Source organism: Silene latifolia, chromosome 2 (assembly GCF_048544455.1).
Source record: "Silene latifolia isolate original U9 population chromosome 2, ASM4854445v1, whole genome shotgun sequence".
Taxonomy (NCBI): domain Eukaryota; kingdom Viridiplantae; phylum Streptophyta; class Magnoliopsida; order Caryophyllales; family Caryophyllaceae; genus Silene; species Silene latifolia.
The window spans coordinates 167747292-167767834 of NC_133527.1; the positions used below are offsets into that span (position 1 = coordinate 167747292).

At 37.9% G+C, this 20543-nt stretch overlaps 3 protein-coding genes across 3 annotated transcripts; all 3 read left to right on the plus strand.

The window, feature by feature from the left end:
* The first annotated feature begins 1782 nt into the window (after positions 1–1782).
* Positions 1783–7625, plus strand: LOC141641592 (uncharacterized). The gene is made up of 11 exons (XM_074450249.1): positions 1783–1846; positions 3828–3929; positions 4026–4148; positions 4338–4535; positions 4644–5091; positions 5220–5475; positions 5680–6180; positions 6274–6408; positions 6639–6703; positions 6812–7479; positions 7585–7625. The coding sequence occupies exons 1-11, from the start codon at positions 1783–1785 to the stop codon at positions 7623–7625; spliced, it is 2601 nt and encodes an 866-aa protein (XP_074306350.1).
* A 505-nt stretch (positions 7626–8130) lies between these two features.
* On the plus strand, positions 8131–8700 carry LOC141641593 (uncharacterized). Its single transcript, XM_074450250.1, has 3 exons — positions 8131–8200; positions 8282–8343; positions 8443–8700. The coding sequence occupies exons 1-3, from the start codon at positions 8131–8133 to the stop codon at positions 8698–8700; spliced, it is 390 nt and encodes a 129-aa protein (XP_074306351.1).
* A 126-nt stretch (positions 8701–8826) lies between these two features.
* LOC141641594 (uncharacterized) lies at positions 8827–9351 on the plus strand. Its single transcript, XM_074450251.1, has one exon. It carries the CDS (start codon positions 8827–8829, stop codon positions 9349–9351), a length of 525 nt encoding a protein of 174 aa, XP_074306352.1.
* The last annotated feature ends 11192 nt before the right edge of the window (positions 9352–20543 follow it).

The following is a 20543-nucleotide window of genomic DNA, read 5'->3' on the forward strand; positions in this document are numbered from 1 at the left end:
GCATCAAAAGTTCTCTTAATATAAAATATACACAGGTAGGAAATGTCCGAGGAGTGCCACAAGAACTAACTTCAATGTTACGAAAGAAGTACGTACTCAAGTTAGTAGTTGACAAAAGGTACAATCTGGAATTAAGCTCAAGGTGCTACACGGTTGTGGAATACAGTGATGAGTTGAGACATATAGAAGCATGGACTGAACAATACAAAATGATACAGGAAATAAAGCAATTTAAATTCTTTATTAAATTTTACCAAATATCAATAATCGTTTAGCTAACAATTTAGCATTTTAAAACCAGGAAATGAGTGCTGCCACAAGTGAAATACCAGACTCAATGGGCAGTCTTTTGGTAGGGAAATTAAATTTTTTTGCATTTAGAAAATACAATCTACTTAAAAGAGCTTAAAGTATTAAAATGATATGTGCAGGAGAAAATTCAATACGAGAATCAAGTCTTAGCGGCCAACAATGCAGAGGTAAAACATAATTATCCCTTCAAATATTAATCGGAAATAATTAATTATACACACTTTTAAGCGATTGTAAAAAATCTGTGAACCATTACAGGATTATAGTGCTGTCAAGGGAATACAGAACGATGAATCTGTGGAAAAGATTTCAACATTAAATATGACACAGGTAAAACAACGCTTCTATACTATCTTTAACAGATTTTCCTTAACAATTCCTTAATTTGAAACAATCATTATTTAAAGCATATGTACAATTGTCCACAGGAAAGTGTTGTCACAAGTGAGACACAATCAGATTATTTGCTGGTATGAAATTCAATCCAAATATAGTAATTAAACGCCGATTAATACAAATTATTATGATCTATTACAACTTAAACTTATGCAAACAGAAACAAATGCAGGATGCAGAAAATGAAACTGGAAGTAACACTGAGTCGTTGACACCGTCAAGCAAGAGGATATTATTTGAGACAGACAAGGACGGCGATGTGCAAGACGAAGCATCAGCAAAAAAAGGGAAATCAGCGAAGAATTGAATGTCATTAGAAGCATTAAAGTGCATTATATTTTATTATAGTCCGACGTAATTCAACATTAGTTTGGATATTGTTTTTCAACTTTCAAGTTAGTTTGACGTAATTCGGCAGTAGTTCGGATATTATTTTTCAATTTTGATGAATGGCTGTTTTTTTAACACGGAACTATAGCTGTAATTTCTGTTTTCAAAGAAGGACGACACAAGTATATTTCAGAATTATTTTCCTAATAATTGGTGAGTTAGTCAATATCAAAAAAATGAGACCAAAAACAAACAATCAGAAACAATGACAAAATAAGGGCAGTCGTTTTCCAAAGTAGATGACAAAAATATTAAGTGACAAAATAAATTGGAGTGCGGGGTTAAAAATGACATTATTCAATTAACAAAAAACTTTTGCAAAATGAAATTTAAATATCTTTAAAATTTTCACCAGCAAAATTTCAAATAAAGGCGCCAAAAGAAATTATTCACTACCTCTATTAACATGATCCCACTAACAAGAAGTTAAGTTGCTCATGGTGAACAATGTTATTAACTACCCCTTTAGCATATCCCCACTAACAGTGGTTATTTCCACTTATATATATACCAAAAACACAACTTCACAATCATTCACTAATTTCCTAAGCTCCTTAAAGATTTCAGAGAAAAGCTCAAGTAATCCTCTTAATTAATAGTACAATAAAAAAGAGTGAATAACAAATAAAAGAAGAAGCAAGGATTCGGGAAGATAACGGCATTAGATGTGCAATAGTTTAAGCAATGGAAAAAGGAAACAACACAAACTCAACACAGAAGCGGAAGAACTACAACGGGAAAGAAACAAGTAAGTATTCATAAGAAGTTTTATATACTTATCTTTCCATGCCTCAAAATTATATCTCAAACATAGAGCTTCTGTGTTCAGCCATCATCCAAACATAACAAAATAAATATAAAGCAGAACCTGAAAATTCAATAAAATAGAACACTTAGTTTGGCAAATTCTTTCAATTAACAATAATATATACAAATAAAAACTTAATAAAAATAGATAAAAAAGATGAAAATTAGTGACTTAACTTTTGTGAAAATATCCCAAATAAATCATCATTAGTTCATATTCTCTTTATGCTGTAGATAAGGCCTTCAAATAAAAATGCTTAGTATGGGTGAATCAGAATATTACATCAGCTATAAAAAAAATGAAATTCAACCATTGTTCAATATAAATGACAGTAATTGTACTTATCTCAATAACTGTAGGCATACTCTGATTGCTTACCATTTGAAACAACCTAAGAGAAATCAAAGCATAATCGTTAGAACAAAAGATTTAAAAATAATAACACAGAATTGGGTCTGTTTTCAAATTATTTAGGATTATGGTTTTGATCATTAAAAGTTTGAGTTGCATATCTGGGTATTAAGTTCCATATCTGAGTATCTGGGTATTGGGTTCGGACTCGGTTGACTCGGGTTCGGACTCGGTTGACTCGGGTTCGGACTCGGTTTACTCGGGTTTGCACTCGGTTTACTCGGTTGACTCGGGTTGGGACTCAGGTTGGGACTCGGGTTGGGACTCGGGTTGGGACTCGGGTTCGGACTCGGTTGACTCGGTTTGGGACTCGGGTTGGGACTCGAGTTGGTGATTTCATCATTTGGGTTTGAATTTCTGGGTTTCAAACCCAGAAATTAATGTATCATATTGAGATGAACCCAGAAATTCAGCATGTTAACCCAGAAATTTTCGCATGTTAACCCAGAAAATTCAATTAACCCAGAAATTTTCGATTTTTAACCCAGAAAATTCAATTATTAACCCAGAAATTCAATTATTAACCCAGAAATTCAATTGTTAACAATGAACACGAAAATTATGATTATCATTTTCGAATTAACAATGAACATGAAATAACAAATAAATCACATAAAGTAAACATGCACAAAATTTTCGAGTGATGTAACAATATTTTTAGGAAAATCAAGAACCATAATCAATTAAACCATGATGGCTAAATCAATAAAACCATACCTTAAATTAAGCGAAAATATTGATAGTAAAAACTATAAATTCATAGATGAGTTTTAAGATAAAAATGGTCAGATCTACCAAAGCCTTCAACAAAAATCAAGCAATAATTTGAAAAAATATCAAGAAAAATTATAATTACCATGAAATCAACATAAACTTGAATAGTTAAACGAATATGAAGTTTACATACCGAGTTAAGCGAACTGATAATGGCAATAAACGACGGGAAACCAACGAACATAAAAAAATTTCATAATCTGTCATGAACGATCATAGACGGCGCAGATCTTCAAATTAAAAGTGTGGAGATTGATGTGTTTTTTTCTGGGTTAAGGCAGATCTAAAGTTTGAATAAGTAGCATATGAAGAGTTTAGTGAGAGGGGAGAATATGAAGAGTTTAGTGAGAGGGGAGAGTGTCGGCCGAAAAAGAAGAAGTGTGGTAATAAGGGTGAGTTGGTGGGTTATTCGAGTATATAAGGGACGAGTTATTAGGGTTTCAGTTATGGATCTAAATAATAGTTGGGCCATTGTCATCTATATTATTGCATTGGGTTGGGCTTTATTTTATACTTATCAAAAATATGGCTCAATATTTTTCGGATGTCATCGGATATCGGACCCGTACATATATGACATATACAACTATTTTTGTCTTACTTATATTTTTAATTATTATTCGTAATTAAAATATTAAATAACTTTCATATTGTGTATTAGTTATTAACATTGAGAAAATTTATTTAACGGCTATAACAAAAATAACTAATCTAATAGCCATTTCGTATATATTAGCTTCGACTAGACGACAAGCAAGACGAGTGACATCAGCTGTATCTGTGCAAATAGATCCTCAATATTCTACTCCAACCACGCCACTTACTTCCACCACCACAGGTATATAAAATGCCGTCTATTATAAATAAAATATTTAACAAATCGAGTATAAGTTTTATTACTCTCTAAACTGGTGTTTATTGCATTAATTCACAGGTATCGATAGCCCACCAGATGTAGTTGAACGATTAGTAAGAGACTTATGTTCAACCTTTGGCGAATCATACGACGAATGTACACCTTCAATACCAGAAAGTCAACTAGCTGTCACCGGACATGGTAGGTGGTCATTTGCTTTTCGCGAAGAATATTCCTTCGGCCAACAAAATTAATCCTCCCAATTCATTAACGATGGTTATTTCGTTTTAAATTATTATTGAATACTATCTTAACAATTTGTATATAACAATCGTTATTGTTATTACGTGCTTTTATCCTAACTCCGTTGTTTATAACATGACTACTTAGGTATCGATAGTCCACCAGATGTGGTGGAGCGATTAGTAAGAGATTTATGTTCAGCCTTTGGCGAATATTATGATGACTTTAGTGGGTTAGTTTCTGAAAACCAAGAAGTATTCACTGGACGTGAAACGAGCTCATTTCGCTCACACGGAGAATGTTCCCGAAGTCAACAAAATCAATCTTCCCAGGGGAACGACGGAGGTCATTTTTTTTTTTTGCTAATGATCGAAGTATTATAACTTGATTTAAATAGCTATATAAATCAAACTATTTAACTTTTCCATATTGTTGTGACATTTAATGTTTCAGTACTCGAAGGATATTGGGATATTGGTGACCCAGAATACGAGTGCACAAAATGTAGAGCGCAAATGTGGTTTCAAGAAAGGAAAAAGAAAAAAAAGGGTACTCGATGCCCTAAGTTCTCATTGTGTTGCTCTGATGGCAAAGTTAAGCTTCCATGGTTAAAAGAACCGCCTCAACTCCTGAAGTCTCTACTAAGTAGACAACATCCATTTAGTAAGCATTTTATTGAGAATATCCGGGCTTATAACGGGATGTTTTCTTTCACATCTATGGGTGGGAAGATTGATCATTCCATCAATCAAGGTCGAGGTCCCTACACATTCAGGATGGGAGGCCAAAATATTCACCGAATAGGAAGTTTGTTGCCGTCAACCGGAGCAACTCCTAAATTTTGTCAGTTATACATATATGACACAGAAAAAGAAGTTGAAAATCGGAAAAAAGCAATCAGGTATGTCATATACAAGACAAATACGTTAGAATATTAGTTTAACGCATTATTTGTAAAGATCGATGTTTTGGTATTTAGTTACCCAATATAAATAAACATAACTTATTATTAATTACCTATGAATGTAGCCACGATACTCCGGAGCGATTTAACGATGAACTGATTGAATTACTGCAAAAGATGGTCGACTCACATAATCCTGTTGCAAAGACATTTAGGATGGCTAGGGACATATTGTCTTCCGATGAAAACGTCGACGTGAGTATCAGATTCATCTGTAGAAGAGACAGAGATGGGAGAATGTATAATCGTCCAACGGTTTCAGAGGTAGCAGCATTGATCGAGGGTGATTTAGGTCCAAACATGGATAAACGAGATATTATTGTACAAAAGTCATGCGGAAGTTTACAACGTATATCTGAGTTACACCCATTATTCATGGCCCTCCAGTATCCTTTATTATTTCCGTGCGGGGAAGACGGTTACCGATTGGGAATTTCTCACTCTGAAAATTCTCTTCGAAATAGCAATTCTGAAAATCCGCGTGATAAATGAACACTTAGAGAGTGGTATGCATTCCGTATTCAGGATAGACCACTGTCAGTTGAATTTCCAACTCTGTTACAATCCGGTAAAGCCTATCACCAGTTTTTAGTTGACGGATTTGCATCGGTTGAATCTCATAGACTAAATTTTATACGCTACAACCAAGATCTTCTTCGCGTGGACAATTACAATAATCTTAGAAGAGCTGTTGAACGAGGGGACGTTGAGCCGTCTTCCGCCGATAGTCGTCTTATTGTTCCTTCTTCTTTGGTGGGAGGTGGCGCATATATGAGAGTAAACTACCTTGATACTATGACCATTTGTAGGTGGTTCGGTTACCCTGATCTATTTATCACGTTTACGTGCAATCCCAAGTGGCCGGAAATCACCCGGTTTGTTAGAAATAGGGGACTTAATCCCGAGGATGGTCCTGATATTTTGTCTCGCGTATTCAAGATTAAGCTCGAAGAGTTGATGATTGATTTAAAGAAGCGCCATATCTTTGGTAGGGTTAGAGTAGGTGCGCAGTCTTTCATCTGTCAGGTTTAATATTTGGACATATTTTATCAAGCCGTAATATATAATCTAATATGTTTGCGTAATTCTATCACAGTTGTATATACTATTGAATTTCAGAAGCGTGGTCTTCCACATGCTCATATCCTTTTGTTCTTACATCGAGAAGACAAGTTCCCTGAAGCTGCGGATATCGATAAAATCATTTCAGCGGAGATCCCCAATCCGGTTGAGAATCCTGTGTTACATGCCGTCGTTTGCACACACATGATTCACGGACCGTGTGGAACTGCAAAACCACGATCACCGTGTATGGTTGGGTCTACATGCTCAAAACATTTCCCCAAAAAGTGTACCGAAAGAACAACTATCGGCGAAGACGGTTATCCTATTTATAAGAGAAGTAAAACAGGACCAACAATATATAAGGACCAAGTGGCACTTGACAATGGATCTGTCGTGCCATTCACCCGTACTTATTGCAGAAATATCGTGCACATATCAATGTGGAGTGGTGTAACCAGTCTAAAGCGATCAAGTATCTTTTCAAGTATATAAATAAGGGATCTGATCGAGTGACAATGCAGTCCTCTTATCGACGCCGCAACGACCAATTTCCTGAACAGGTGGACGAGATTAAATGATACTACGATTGTAGGTACCTTTCAGCATGTGAGGCTGTTTGGAGGATATTCGCGTTTGACATTCACTACAGGACTCCCGCAGTCGAAAGGCTGCAGTTTCACCTTCCTGGCGAACAGAGCGTTGTGTTTGATGATGAAGATCCTATTGACGAGGTCTTAGAGAAATCATCGATGGGAGTGTCAAAGTTTCTATCTTGGATGAAAATTAACAGTAGTGAAGAGGAAGAGTTGCAGATAGCGAAGGACTTATTGTACTGTCAATTCCCAACTAAATTTGTGTGGAATAAAGATCAGCGAGAGTGGACCCTTAGAAAACAAAATTTTAAGATAGGCAGGTTACAACATGTGCCGCCGACTTGCGGTGAATTATATTTCATGAGAACCATGTTGAACCATGTAAAGGGACCCAAAAGTTACGAGGACATAAGAAGGGTTAACGTCACTCTCTATGACACGTATAGGGAAGCGTGTTATGCATATGGCTTGATCGGTGATGACAAAGAGTACATTGATGCGATAGAGGCAGCAAGCGAATGGGCCTCTGGATTTTATCTTAGAAACCTCTTTACGACTTTATTGTTATCTGGGACGTTGTCCATGCCAAGTAGAGTCTGGGAGGCAACATGGAGTCTTCTAGCGGATGATATCCTTCACAGGCAACGTAATATTCTTCAAAACCGAGGTACTACTTTAATATATTGCTTTCTATTTAGCTCATCTAATTTACATTCTTTGCACATATAATAGTTATCAATACGTTATGATGACACTGCAAACATCATCATAGGTTTGGAACTAACTGATGAGGAATTGAAAACTATGCTTTGATCGACATAGAAGCATCACTCCAATTAAATGGGAGTAGTTTAGCAAGATTTTAAGGGATGCCCCTACCCGATACATCGTCAACAACACATCACGCGAACACGATGGTTATGGATGAGTTGTCTTATGACAAAGAATCGCTCCAGGCAGAACATGCGTCTCAACTATCTTCAATGACTGATGAGCAGACGACGGTTTATAATGAAATTATGGAAGCTATTGCATCTAATCAAGGAGGGGTTTTTTTGTGTATGGCTATGGGGGGACTGGTAAAACATTCATCTGGAAAACTTTATGTGATGCCCTCAGAAGCAAGGGTGAAATTGTTTTGCCTGTTGCATCTAGCGGAATTACAGCAACGTTGATACCTGGTGGTAGAACAGCGCACGCGAGACTTGGCATTCCAATCAATCTCACCGAAAACTCCACTTGCCCCTGAATTAAACCTGGTAGTGATTTAGCGGAATTGCTGATCAGAGCGAAGCTAATTATATGGGACGAAGCGCCGATGACTCATAAACATGGTTTCGAGGCTGTTGATAGAAGTTTGAAAGACGTCATGCGTGTTGTAGATCCGCGTAATGCAACACTACCATTCGGCGGGAAAGTGGTAGTTTTTGGTGGCGATTTTCGCTAAACATTACCGGTTGTTTCCAAAGGGAGCAGGGCTGATGTTGTGCATGCTTCTCTTTGTTCGTCGTATTTGTGGAGTTCATGTAAGGTATGTTCAAAACTTAGTTTCCAAATGGGTACTAAAACGCTATTCAATTAATTTATATTTTCTTTCAATGTTTTAAGATGTGTATGTCTTAAATTTCAGGTGCTTACATTGACTAAAAATATGCGCTTACAAGCCGGAAGTGAAGACACTAATGTATATGAGATACGAAAATTCTCGGAGTGGATACAGAAATTTGGAGATGGGTTGGTCGGGGATCCAAATGATGGTGATACTGAGGTTGACATAGAGTTCACCGACGATTTACTTATTCAACACGTGACTAATCCCATTGCCTCCTTAGTAGATATCACTTATCCTGATCTTCAAAATCGGTTATGGGACCCAAATTATCTTTAAGAAAGGGCAATTCTTGCACCCACTCACGAAATAGTTGAAGATGTAAATGATTATGGGTTATCTCTTATCCATGAGGAAGAGAGAATTTACTTAAGCTCTGATGAGGTCAATAGAGATGATAGAACTATGGGCGAGCCTGACCTTTACTCCACAAAATTCTTGAACAGTATTAAATATTCTGGCCTCTCAAACCATGAATTGAGATTGAAAGTCGGTGCTATGGTTATGCTCCTTAGAAATATTGATCAATCGCGTGGGTTGTGCAATGGTACCAGATTAATAGTGACAGATTTAGGGAGACGCGTAATTAGTTGTACAGTGTTGACTGGTAGTCTTAAAGGCGATAGAGTGCACATTGCCCGCATTACACTCACTCCTTCAGATTCCAGTAAATTTCCAGTCCGGTTTAGTAGAAGACAATTTCCCATTGCTGTTTGTTTTGCCATGACAATAAACAAAAGCCAGGGCCAGTCCTTATCTCAAGTGAGCATTTATCTTCCAAGACCGGTCTTCAGTCATGGACAACTTTATGTCGCGATCTCGAGGGTTACAAGCAAACAAGGCCTTAAACTATTAATCTGCGACAGTAACAAGCGTACATCGAATATTACAACCAACGTAGTTTACCAAGAAATTTTTGAGTATTTGTAAAGTTCATATTACTTCTACATTTGTTGGACAATTTGTATCGTATGGTAGTGATTAGCGTTAGTAACAATCGTAATAACATATACGTTGAATATTCAATTGTGGCTTTTTTAAATTGTCACGAGTATGGAAATTTAATCATGCTCATTTATATGCTTACGTTTTCGAATCTAATTTTAGCGATTGTTACTACGTCCCGTGAATTTTTTGCACGGGTTTAACACTAGTATTATATTAATGCCAACGATTGCCTGATAATTACAGTTTTGTCTTATGACTTGTGAATAGTGATAAACTACCTATACTGTTACATATATAAACAATGAGAATATGAGATTTAGAATCAGAAGATTTGTATAAACAAATGTAGTTTGACTAACCTAATGCATTGAAATATTGAATGGCCGAAATGCATGCAACTATGTCTAACCACAATCGTGATTCATTACTAACACATAGTCGCCCATAATAATATTCAAAGTAACAGCAAAGTCATTCCTGCAAATTTCGATGAGTACCGTCATTAACTATTGGACGATTATATTATGATTACGTAAATATCCAAGATATCGTCATATATTCTAGTGCATAATATCTCGGTTAAATATGTAAACGTATTATTGTTTTCCCCTAATTTTAAGTTAACTTATACGAGTATATATGTATGGTTGTATTTGTAAATTATTCATTTTCAATAAAATCATTCATACGAAAATCTTTTCACTTCGTCTTGTTCCTCTATTTCTTCATTAACATTAATTGGTGGGCGTGGGTCATGGGTGGTTCCAAATATATTGTCGTGCTTCGGTATGTTAATGGGTGGGTGGATCATGGATGGTTCGTGCTTCAGTATTGTAATCGCAGGGGTGTCCAACCAGGGGCGGATCCAGGAATCAAATGTATGGTGGGCTAAAAAAAAATATACTTACTAATAAAAAAATGTGAGAATATAAAAACCGGAGAAATTGTACGGAATAAGAAATGAGGGAAAAAAGTTAGAAATTTTGCGAAAAGAGCACGTTCATAGTAAGTATTGAACCATGGGTATAAAATCATGAGCCATTCTATTAGAATCTAGCAAACCAACTCCGTCAAATATTGTGAATACTCATCGCATAATTGAACATATACTCCATCCATTTTCCTTATTTATATACTATTGATCAAATAATACTTATAAAAAAAATAAGAGGTAAATAAATGATTGATACGAAGGGCGTACAAAATACGGAGTATTTATATAGTGGCAATCGTAAACAATAAACAAGGAGTACGTAAATAGTGGTAGTTGTAAACAGCAATAAAATTTTTTGGGGAAAAAACTGTTAAAGTGGAGATTTAATCCCGCGACATTCTGATTCTAACAAAATTTTAACATCAAATTCATCCACTTGTGCTACTAGAGCATAGTGTTTATACCTATAACTAAAACTTACTGTATTTATCAAATTTCACATTGGGCTTGAGCCCACACAACCCTAGGTGTAGATCCGTCCCTGTGTCCAACACTATGTGCGGGAGAAGCTGCGGCACCGGACCTCCATTTTTAGAGGTCCCAAATTTAATATAGAGAAATACGGAGTAGGAGTTTCAAAGAAGAAAAATTATTACGGAGTAGAATGCAATTCAAAACACATCAACATAAAAGCTTTGGTTGAACGAAAGTTGGCTGGTGTGACAGACAAGGGTTTTCATCTCTTAAACAAGTTATTTGGAAGGAGATTGCTCTAACTGTTGGAAGGGGATACTCCTAAAAAAAGAAAAAAGAAAAAAAAAAAAAACTGTTGAGACTCTGAGAAATGTCTGTTTTCTCACACTATTACTTTGCAACGTAAACCTTACTTTACTAAAAATATTACAATGCAAAACACATCAACATAAAAAATTTCGCTGAGACTTTGAGAAATGTCTGTTTTCTTACACTACTCATTTGCAACGTAAAATTATTTTGTATAGAATTATTGTAATTATTTCTTTAACAGTTGCATCGACAAAGAGGAGTTCTTTTAAGGTCAAGTAGTTGAAATCTTACTTAAGCTCCACAATGTTACAAAGAAACATAATGGATTATCGTTGAGAGAATAACTTATTGGAGAAAGTTGGTTATGAAGGTGACTTTTTAGAGCATCTCCAATGGTTACTAAGAAGGAACCTGCTTGCAATTTAAAAAAAAAATCAAGCGGGTTGCTTACCATTGGATTAGGAAAAATGCGACCCGCTTGAAAGCTACACTTGCTCTACCAAGCTACATGCTTGATTTCAAGTAGCTTTCTTTTCATTGGTCGATTATTTTAAGTGGGTCAAGTCAAGCTACAATTGTATGTCGCTCACCATTGGAGCGGTATCCTGCTTACAAGCAATATTGTTGAAAATTCTTATGTGGCAAAGCAAGCCACAATAACTTATGGCTTACCACTAAAGATGCTAATGAGTTTGCTTGAAGAAAAGCTAGAAGGATGCCACTTTTCAAGTGAGTGTCGTTAGTGAAGTTAAAATGATGAAAATTTTCAATTAGTAAAGTTGGAAAATATTTTGAAAGTTTTGTTGTTGATCAGTAAAAATAAATACGAAATCTATAATATATTTTAGGATTAAATAATAGGAATAATAATCCCAACTATGGGTGGTCTTCCTATAATAATCCAAACTTCATATTAACCTACAATAAACCTCACTACCGACTCCTCTTCTCATAATAGACTATGATGACTGGCTACTTGCTAAACCGGTTAAATGACTTCCCCTTATGTAACCCCTCACAAACCCACTAATTAAATCTTTTCTCTTGTAACACCCACATATACCGATGAGCCTTAACAAGACCTTCCCTAGCATATAAGGGCGTTACCATCTCGGTTGCCCGAGGACAGTAATAATCAAATGTCGATAAAAGAACAATTAAGTTATATTACAAGTGATTAACTAAACTAAAGATATATAAAAGGTACAACTCAAAACCACTATCAGCTATGTGAACTACTTCTGTCGTGACTCTTGATAGACTCATCCCGCAAAGCACCCAGCTATCATCCAGATCACAACTTGCTAAGACTGACTGCTTGTAGACACCTCATTTCTGCACCTCCCGCAAACCACCCGGTGATGATTGGGCCGCATGTTTGATACGCTGAACGATTTGTGACAGTTCGTAAGTTTATCGTCAAGTGATTGCTCAAACATTAATGTCTACCTCATGGTCGTCATCTAGGTGTCATTACGGTCGTTTTGGCAGTAATTAGAGTATATTTGGAGTCCGGGTCAAAAAACCGTCTTCATTTCCTATAACCGTCAAAACCCGAGTCAAAAGAAATGTGCTTGTCTACCTAAGGTTAGGATGTCATAAATGTTGAGATTATATCTCATTTTGAGTCTCATGTCACTTCATTAGGCTAAACTAAAAGTTTACATTACAAAATGTGCATTTCATTTAGCTAAAATGATAACCCGACATTTAGGCCCGTTTTACGAGGTCATAAAAACTTTGTTGGGTCAGGCCTATTTCACAGAAATTTCTATATCTCTTTCTTAGCTTTCCAACGCCACCGAAATCACCTAAATCCGAGTCTTGTAGAGAAAGTTATGCCTAAAATACGACAGACTGTCAAACGCGCTTTCTTGCGCAGGAGGAACCCGCTGAGGAAAGGACGCAGCAAGTGCTGCGCCTCTTCCAAGGGGCGCGGTGCCTGCTGCGCCTCTTCCTCAAGGCTTTCTTTTTGTCCAAGTTTCCGCGTTTAACCTAAGTCGGTTATTTCCGGATCTTTCTCTCCTTTCCATATTTCCTTCGCGTGATTAGTATAAATAGGAGCCTTCGCTCCTCATATTTCTCACGCGAGTGTCCGCCCTTCTCTTCTCCCTTTGCATTCTAGACTTTTGTTCTTACTTTTTGGCGTCTACGTGCTTGAACATTCGACCACGTAAGCTCGGATCCTTCTGAGTACCAGCCTCGTTTGCATGACCGACCAATTTGACCAACTCCACATCAATCAATTTAATTAATCTAATCGTTTTCCTCTTACGAGGGCACTTTCTTTACATTCGCGTCGAGCATCACTAATCGATATCTTAGTTCATCTCGTTTCGTCAAACATGTAAGTCTGAGGGTGTAAATCTCTCTTTTATTTATTGTTCTTTATTTATTGTAATCATAATGTAAGGTTTATGTCGAAAACATCTCTTAAAACCGATTTCTAAAACCATATTTAAAACCTTTTTTTTTACGGATTTCCAGAAGATAAACCGTCGAGAAAGGACGCAGCAACTGCTGCGCCTCTTCGAAGGAGCGCAGTTCCTGCTGCGCCTCTTCGTGAGGCTGCCGCAGTTCCTGCTTCCTTTCTTCTTCCTTCGTCCTCTGTAATTCGTCAAGTTTCTATTTGTTTTCGTTTGTTCTTTAATTTCTTCGTTATAATAGCATATTATCTCACATGTACATTAATCATCATCATTAACGCATATAATTTATCATAAATTCGACTTAAATCCCTTATAATCAATATTTGCGGGTTTTCGTCATTAAATTCAATCCGGGTTGTAGAAATTCAATTCGATCATATTGAGTTTCTGGAATTCGACCTTTGATATATTTACATCTGTTTATTATCATATTCGTCATTAATTTGTTATTAATTCATCATGTTTAATCTATTCTATTCATCCATGTCATTAATCAATCATTCATTAATGTAAATAATTTGTTTGCATCCGTCTCATCCATGTTTTACTGCTTTTATGACCATCATTCATATGTAATTAACAAATTAAATCACTTTCATCCGAGTAAATGATTTAATCAATCATTAAATTTACCAACGAGTATTAACAACATGCAATTCCGGCTTCACAGCCAGAATTCAGGTCAGGAACAGACGCAGCAACTGTTGCGCCTATTCCAAAGGACGCAGCTCTGCTGCACCTGTTCCAGGTTGAATTCTGTCCCTGAACTCCGTTTTTGCCTTGACTAATTGATTAGTTTATGTATTAATTGACTATTAACCGTATTATCACCTTCTGATTTGTTTGTTTCGTTTTTATCAAATTATCCGTTTTAAAGGTATTTTCGACATAAATCGCCTATCCCAATGTAATTATTGTAATTTTCATTATTGTAATTCATAATTATTGTATTGTTCATCGCATTTGTATGTATCATTTGTATGTTTTCACATGTAATTGAACATTAATTCCTACTTCGACATTAATTGTATGCTAAACTAATTGTTAACCGACTTAGCCTAATTCTCACATGTTAGGATTAAAACTTGGATGTTGCATTGCATGCATATAACCGACGATATATCAAGTACGAATAACTTCCCTAATCATTAGTAGAGGCCGCTATCGAGGCGGGCGGGATTAGGTGTTCGATCAAAAGAGCTTCCTAATACGTACCCTCACCCCTTACTCCAGATCTCTGTGAACACCCGTGTTCATTGGCATCCACGAGAGTCATTCTAGACATAGAATGCTAAGGGTAACGATTGCTTAGTGTTCATGTTTTTACTTTGTGTCTTGACATGACACAAGGTATTCGAACGGTTCCAATTTCCCATAAAAATTGGTGGCGACTCCAACAAAAATGCAAACGCTTGTTCTCTTCCTCCCAAGCGCCCCCGTGGGCCCCCGCTGTCCACACTGCTCACCATAGTGGATCACGGCAGACACAACAGAAACAAACAACAAAACAAAACCACACAAGGTCAGCGACTGAGGGAAACAGACACACAACCACAGACACAACACAGGCACAACAGTATACACACACACACACACACACACACACACCACATCTCCTCCAATCAATCACCGTCACCGACTGTCCACTGGAGCAGCCCTGCCAGTGGGGGACCACAGTCATTCCCACCTAAGCCCCGCTCATCATAATGAGCGATAAACCCATGTCCATTAATGTGCACATCCCCTCCCATGGCGGGTTCCACGGAGGGCGAACTACGGGCGTGAAGCCAATCCCGTAAGTGACTCCACTCAGTCGAGGACGCACCTCGATAACCAGAGACAGACAATCACAATCAGTTGTACCACAACAACGATAAACAAGACAACACAACACCAGCCAATGACCACAATCAATCAACCACACCGACACTACATCAACCAGACCACATCAAAAGACACTCTAGACAACCAACAGTACTGAGTAGGCCAACCTACCTTTAGCCAATCGCAGCGATCCCGCGTCCGAACACATGATACCAACCAACCAAGCAACACACCTATACAAACAGTACAACCATCTATCACTACCACAACAAACCTAACTGAAAACAACGATGACAATGAAGACCGATACCCGACTCAAGCATCTCATCCCCATGGTGTAAGCAACCTCAAGGATCTCAAGAGAAAGGACTATGGTGAAGGAGAAAGAGAGTGGCGACATCTAGGTTTAGGAAATGAAGTGCGGAAATGATTTGGGGTTTCACGATTATCGATTTATAATTCCCCGCTGCAAACTCGTTACTCGATCGAGTAACTAACTTACTCGATTTAGTGAACCCTACTCGATCGAGCTCCCAAGCTACTCGATCGAGTAGCCTCAGCTAGATCGAGTCCCACGCAAAACACAGCTCACATCGTCACAAGATATAGCCCATAGGGTTTCCCAAGGTCAATATCAGTGTCTAAGGTCGGTCAACGGGTCCCTAAAAGGACGGGTATTACAGTCTTCCCCCCATAAAAAGAACTTTGTCCCCGAAGTTTGACTCATCCTCCCCCGCGACATAAGACAAGGAACCAATGTCAACACCCCCGTTTACCCGACACAAGTCAACATTATCGTTTAAGAATATCATCCCACTATGTATGTTCGTCAGACATCATCATCATCCACTTTAGCACACAATACACAACACGACTTTCAGCGAATCACCAACTTCCTTTTGAATCACCGAACACACATTATCCACAAGAACGACTAATTCAATTATCACTTACACTTCCTACATAATATTACTCAAATGTAAACCAACGCAACTATCAGAGTATTCCTTCATCAATTTCTTGCCAACAACAAACAGTTACAAAACACTCAAAACACGGTTCTACTACTGATTCAGAACGATACATTACTCATTCCACTTTATTAATTTAACCACACAACACAATTCTACTAATAGCAACTCCACTACTGTTAATAACATCCAATTCACAAGACAACATAATGAACAACTAATTGAAAATAAGATATAACAGCATGCTATTCTATTCAACAATTATAAACTGCTACGCAATTACACAATAACCACAACAAAATCATCCAAGCAACCATTTAAAATACTTTAAAATGTCACGAAAATACTATAAAATCGTTATAATTACATCATTTTTCCTTTGCGACATTACTCTTCCCCTCTAAAAAAGAACTTCGTCCCCGAAGTTCACCATCAAATAGCTTTCCTGTCCCACAAACCGACACATATTATACCACATTGATATTACTTACGAACCACAAGGCAAACCTTGACTCATGATGACCCAATACACTTCTTGACATTACACAATTTTGACTCGTATAAGTGTAAAGTCACTGAAAGCGTGTATCACACCACAAGATATACCATTACCAACTAGCAGCCACGCCATCGATTACTTTGCTATACTATCACACCAATTATGCAACAAAATTATAAACCTTGTACATTACTTATCTAAGGCGGCTTGATATAGTATAAAAATTATAAAAATACCACCGAGAGTTGTACAAATTAACCAATATGCATATTCGACTCATGACAGCCACGACACTTTCTTGATATTACGTACACGTGACTCACATGATATATGTATGTATGTATGTATGTATGTATGTATGTATGTATGTATGTATGCAACCATTAGTAATTTGAACAACACCACTGAACACCTCCCACCAACTATCAGACACGGCAAGAATTATTCCCTTCTATGACCATACCAAAATACAACAAGAATTGCAACAGTTGGACATTACGTTACCTGAAGCAATTTGATTTATCGTTTTAATTGATATACATAGCATTGAAAATTGTATAAATTGTATGACCACACGCAATAATATAACCACCGTTGACGCTAAACCAGGATATAAGACACCCCCAACAAGAAATGATATAACAACAACTAACGACATGATGATGTAAACAAGTTTTAAACGAAAAGAAGCTATAATAGTGGCACTCGATCGATTTCTTAAGACATTCGATCGAGTTGGACTTACTCGATCGAGTTCATCAGCTACTCGATCGAGTAAGCTGAGATCAGAATACTTCCCCAAAGTCACCCCTGCAGTTACTCGATCGAGTGAGGGGCACTCGATCAAGTAGCCACAGGTCATATATCCCCTAAAACGCCACTTCAAGACCAAGAAATATATATAATCACGAGTCGGGACGCTTTCCCCGACCCAAAATCCTGCATGATCAGTCTAAAAAGTACTCAAAATACGGCCTTATGGCCAACATACATACCAAAGTCTAAGAAAGTGCCAACCAAAATAAGTACTATCGACTACAAGTCCATGAAACGATATGAAAAGAAAAGGAGTATCATCACTCCATAGCCTGCTCATCCATCACCTCGTCACCACCATCACTACCTGACGTGCCCGCTCCAGCTGCATCATGACCTGCAACACCACCAACACCGGAATCTGCTCCCATACGCCATGGGGCCAAGCAACCGTAGGGATATGACTAAGGCTCTCCCCAAGTAGACCTCTCCACGCTAAAAGAGTGGAAAACTCCACTGTCGTCCCCAACACCTCTCCACCACACCGGCTGAGCTGCCTCGGTCCCAATGCCCTGCATATACGTCATCTCATGGAGGTTCCGGAGTGTCAAAGTAGCAGACACCCTCTCCGTGAGCTCGCTCACTCTCATGTCAGGGCCGTAGAAGGGAGCGTAACCGGGAAACTGGTACTGTGGAGGCACAGGCTGCTCTGACTGAGTCTCAGCCACCCTCTCCCTCACTCGTCGTGGTCCTCTCCCTAACCTAGGCTGGGCATCCTCAGGTCTAGCACGATCCCCTTTCGTCGGCTCTGGCATCACCTCCAAGATATCTGGGTCGTTGAGATAAAGCTGCCTCTCAGGACCCTCCTCCTCATCATCATCAGAATCGGCAGCCACCACTGCCGCCGGTAAAGGCTCGGTCGCGGGAAGGTGTTGTGGACAATGGGCCCACGGGGGCGCTTGGGAGGAAGAGAACAAGCGTTTGCATTTTGTGGAGTCGCCACCAATTTTTATGGGAAATTGGAACCGTTCGAATACCTCGTGTCATGTCAAGACACAAAGTAAAGACATGAACACTAAGCAATCGTTACCCTTAGCATTCTATGTCTAGAATGACTCTCGTGGATGCCAATGAACACGGATGTTCACAGAGATCTGGAGTAAGGGGTGAGGGTACGTATTAGGAAGCTCTTTTGATCGAACACCTAATCCCGCCCGCCTCGATAGCGGCCTCTACTAATGATTAGGGAAGTTATTCATACTTGATATATTGTCGATTATATGCATGCAATAGAGGTGATCATGGGCCGGGCCAAAGCGGGCTTGGGCCGGGCCTTTCTAACAAAAGCGGCCCATTTGTGTGGGTCGGGCTGGGCCGGGCCAAATGCGTGGGCCTATTTAGCAAGCCCAAATCCGGCCCTTATGGGCTAATGCGGGCTTTTGGGCCTAAATGGGCTTTTTCGGGCCCTAGAATTTACGACTTACCCTAGAAAATAATTAGCGTAATACCTTCAGTTACAACTTTTAAAACATACATAGTGTATAAAATTGTACAAAATATGATGAAATGCATATGAATTACTCTCTAAAATAAAATAAAGACAAACATCGCCACTTTAAAATGCTGAATCTTGCATTCGTAGATATGATTTATGTTATGTATACTTTGTTTTATAAATCTAAAAAAATATACTCGAGTTTGTAAGGAGTTGGGTATAACTTTTTTTTTTGGTGGAAATGTAAGTGATATTATAGCTCATCCCTTTCCAAGGGCAAAAAAAATGTCACCAATACAACCATTTACCTCATCTAACAACACAAACAAAAATGCCTACAAAAAAATAATTACATAAGACCCCGTTTTGACACCAATCACTATCTTGGTGTTTCATAACTCCTTTGCTCACAGCCATCAAACGCAGTTTATACTCAATTTTAATTCTTCGTATCAGAGCTCCTGGTTGAAGGACCATACCTTCCATCCCGCAAGTGTTTCTTGCCTGCTATATAGAATACTGTAGAGCCACCAACAGAGCGCAAGTAACCAATCTCACAAAGCCAGACCAACATCTTTGCTTCAGCAGTAATCACCTGTCTCTTCGTGTCATAAACTTCTAGCCAACCATACAACTCCTTATAGCAGTTTTTCACATATACACAATCTTGAAATAAATGCTTGTGAGTCTCATCAGCCTCCCCACATATGTAGCAACTAGTATTCTGAGTAATACCCATTTTATGCAATCTGTCAAGAGTTAATAATCGTTCATGCTTAATCAGCCATTGTATGAAGCAATGTCTTTTAATATTGAAACGATTCCAAACACTCTTGTGCCATTGAACTCTGGGTGTACTCTGAACAAGCCAAGCATAGCCTTTGGCAATAGTATAATCATCTCCATCTGTCATCCAATTTCCTTGAGTTGGGTATAACTTTAACGCTACTTTAATAGGTTTTATTAAAAAAAAATATTCATTATTAATAAATATGGGCCGGGCCAAATTTTGGGCCAAATGTTTGGCCCAAACCCGGCCCCAAAATATTTTGGGCCTTTTTAGGCCGGCCCATGGGCTTTTTTGGGCCAAAACTAAAGGCCCAAGCCCTTCAAAAAAGCGGGCCGGGCCGGATAGGGCCAATGGGCTTGGGCTATTTGATCAGCTCTAGCATGCAATGCATGCAATGCAACATCTAAGTTTTGATCCTAACATGTAAAGATTAGACTAAGTCGGTGAACAATTAGTTTAACATACAATTAATGTCGAGGTTGGAATAAGTTCAATTACATGTGAAAACATACAAATGATGCAAAATACAATGATAATACAATAAAGGAAAATTACAATAATGAAAATTACAATAATTACAATGGGTTTGGTGATTTATGTCGAAAATACCTTTAAAACGGATAATTTGAGAAAAAGAATAAAAGAATAAACTAACGAATAGATTATAAGGCGATAATACGGATAATAGTT

Coding starts and splice junctions, on each gene's coding strand:
- LOC141641594 (XM_074450251.1), top strand. CDS start 8,827: ATGGGCGAGCCTGACCTTTACTCCACAAAATTCTTGAACAGTATTAAA.
- LOC141641592 (XM_074450249.1), top strand. CDS start 1,783: ATGGAAAAAGGAAACAACACAAACTCAACACAGAAGCGGAAGAACTAC. Junction 4,536..4,643: donor TTCCCAGGGGAACGACGGAG/GTCATTTTTTTT, acceptor TTAATGTTTCAG/TACTCGAAGGATATTGGGAT. Junction 6,181..6,273: donor CGCAGTCTTTCATCTGTCAG/GTTTAATATTTG, acceptor ATTGAATTTCAG/AAGCGTGGTCTTCCACATGC.
- LOC141641593 (XM_074450250.1), top strand. CDS start 8,131: ATGACTCATAAACATGGTTTCGAGGCTGTTGATAGAAGTTTGAAAGAC. Junction 8,201..8,281: donor CATGCGTGTTGTAGATCCGC/GTAATGCAACAC, acceptor TTGTTTCCAAAG/GGAGCAGGGCTGATGTTGTG. Junction 8,344..8,442: donor ATTTGTGGAGTTCATGTAAG/GTATGTTCAAAA, acceptor CTTAAATTTCAG/GTGCTTACATTGACTAAAAA.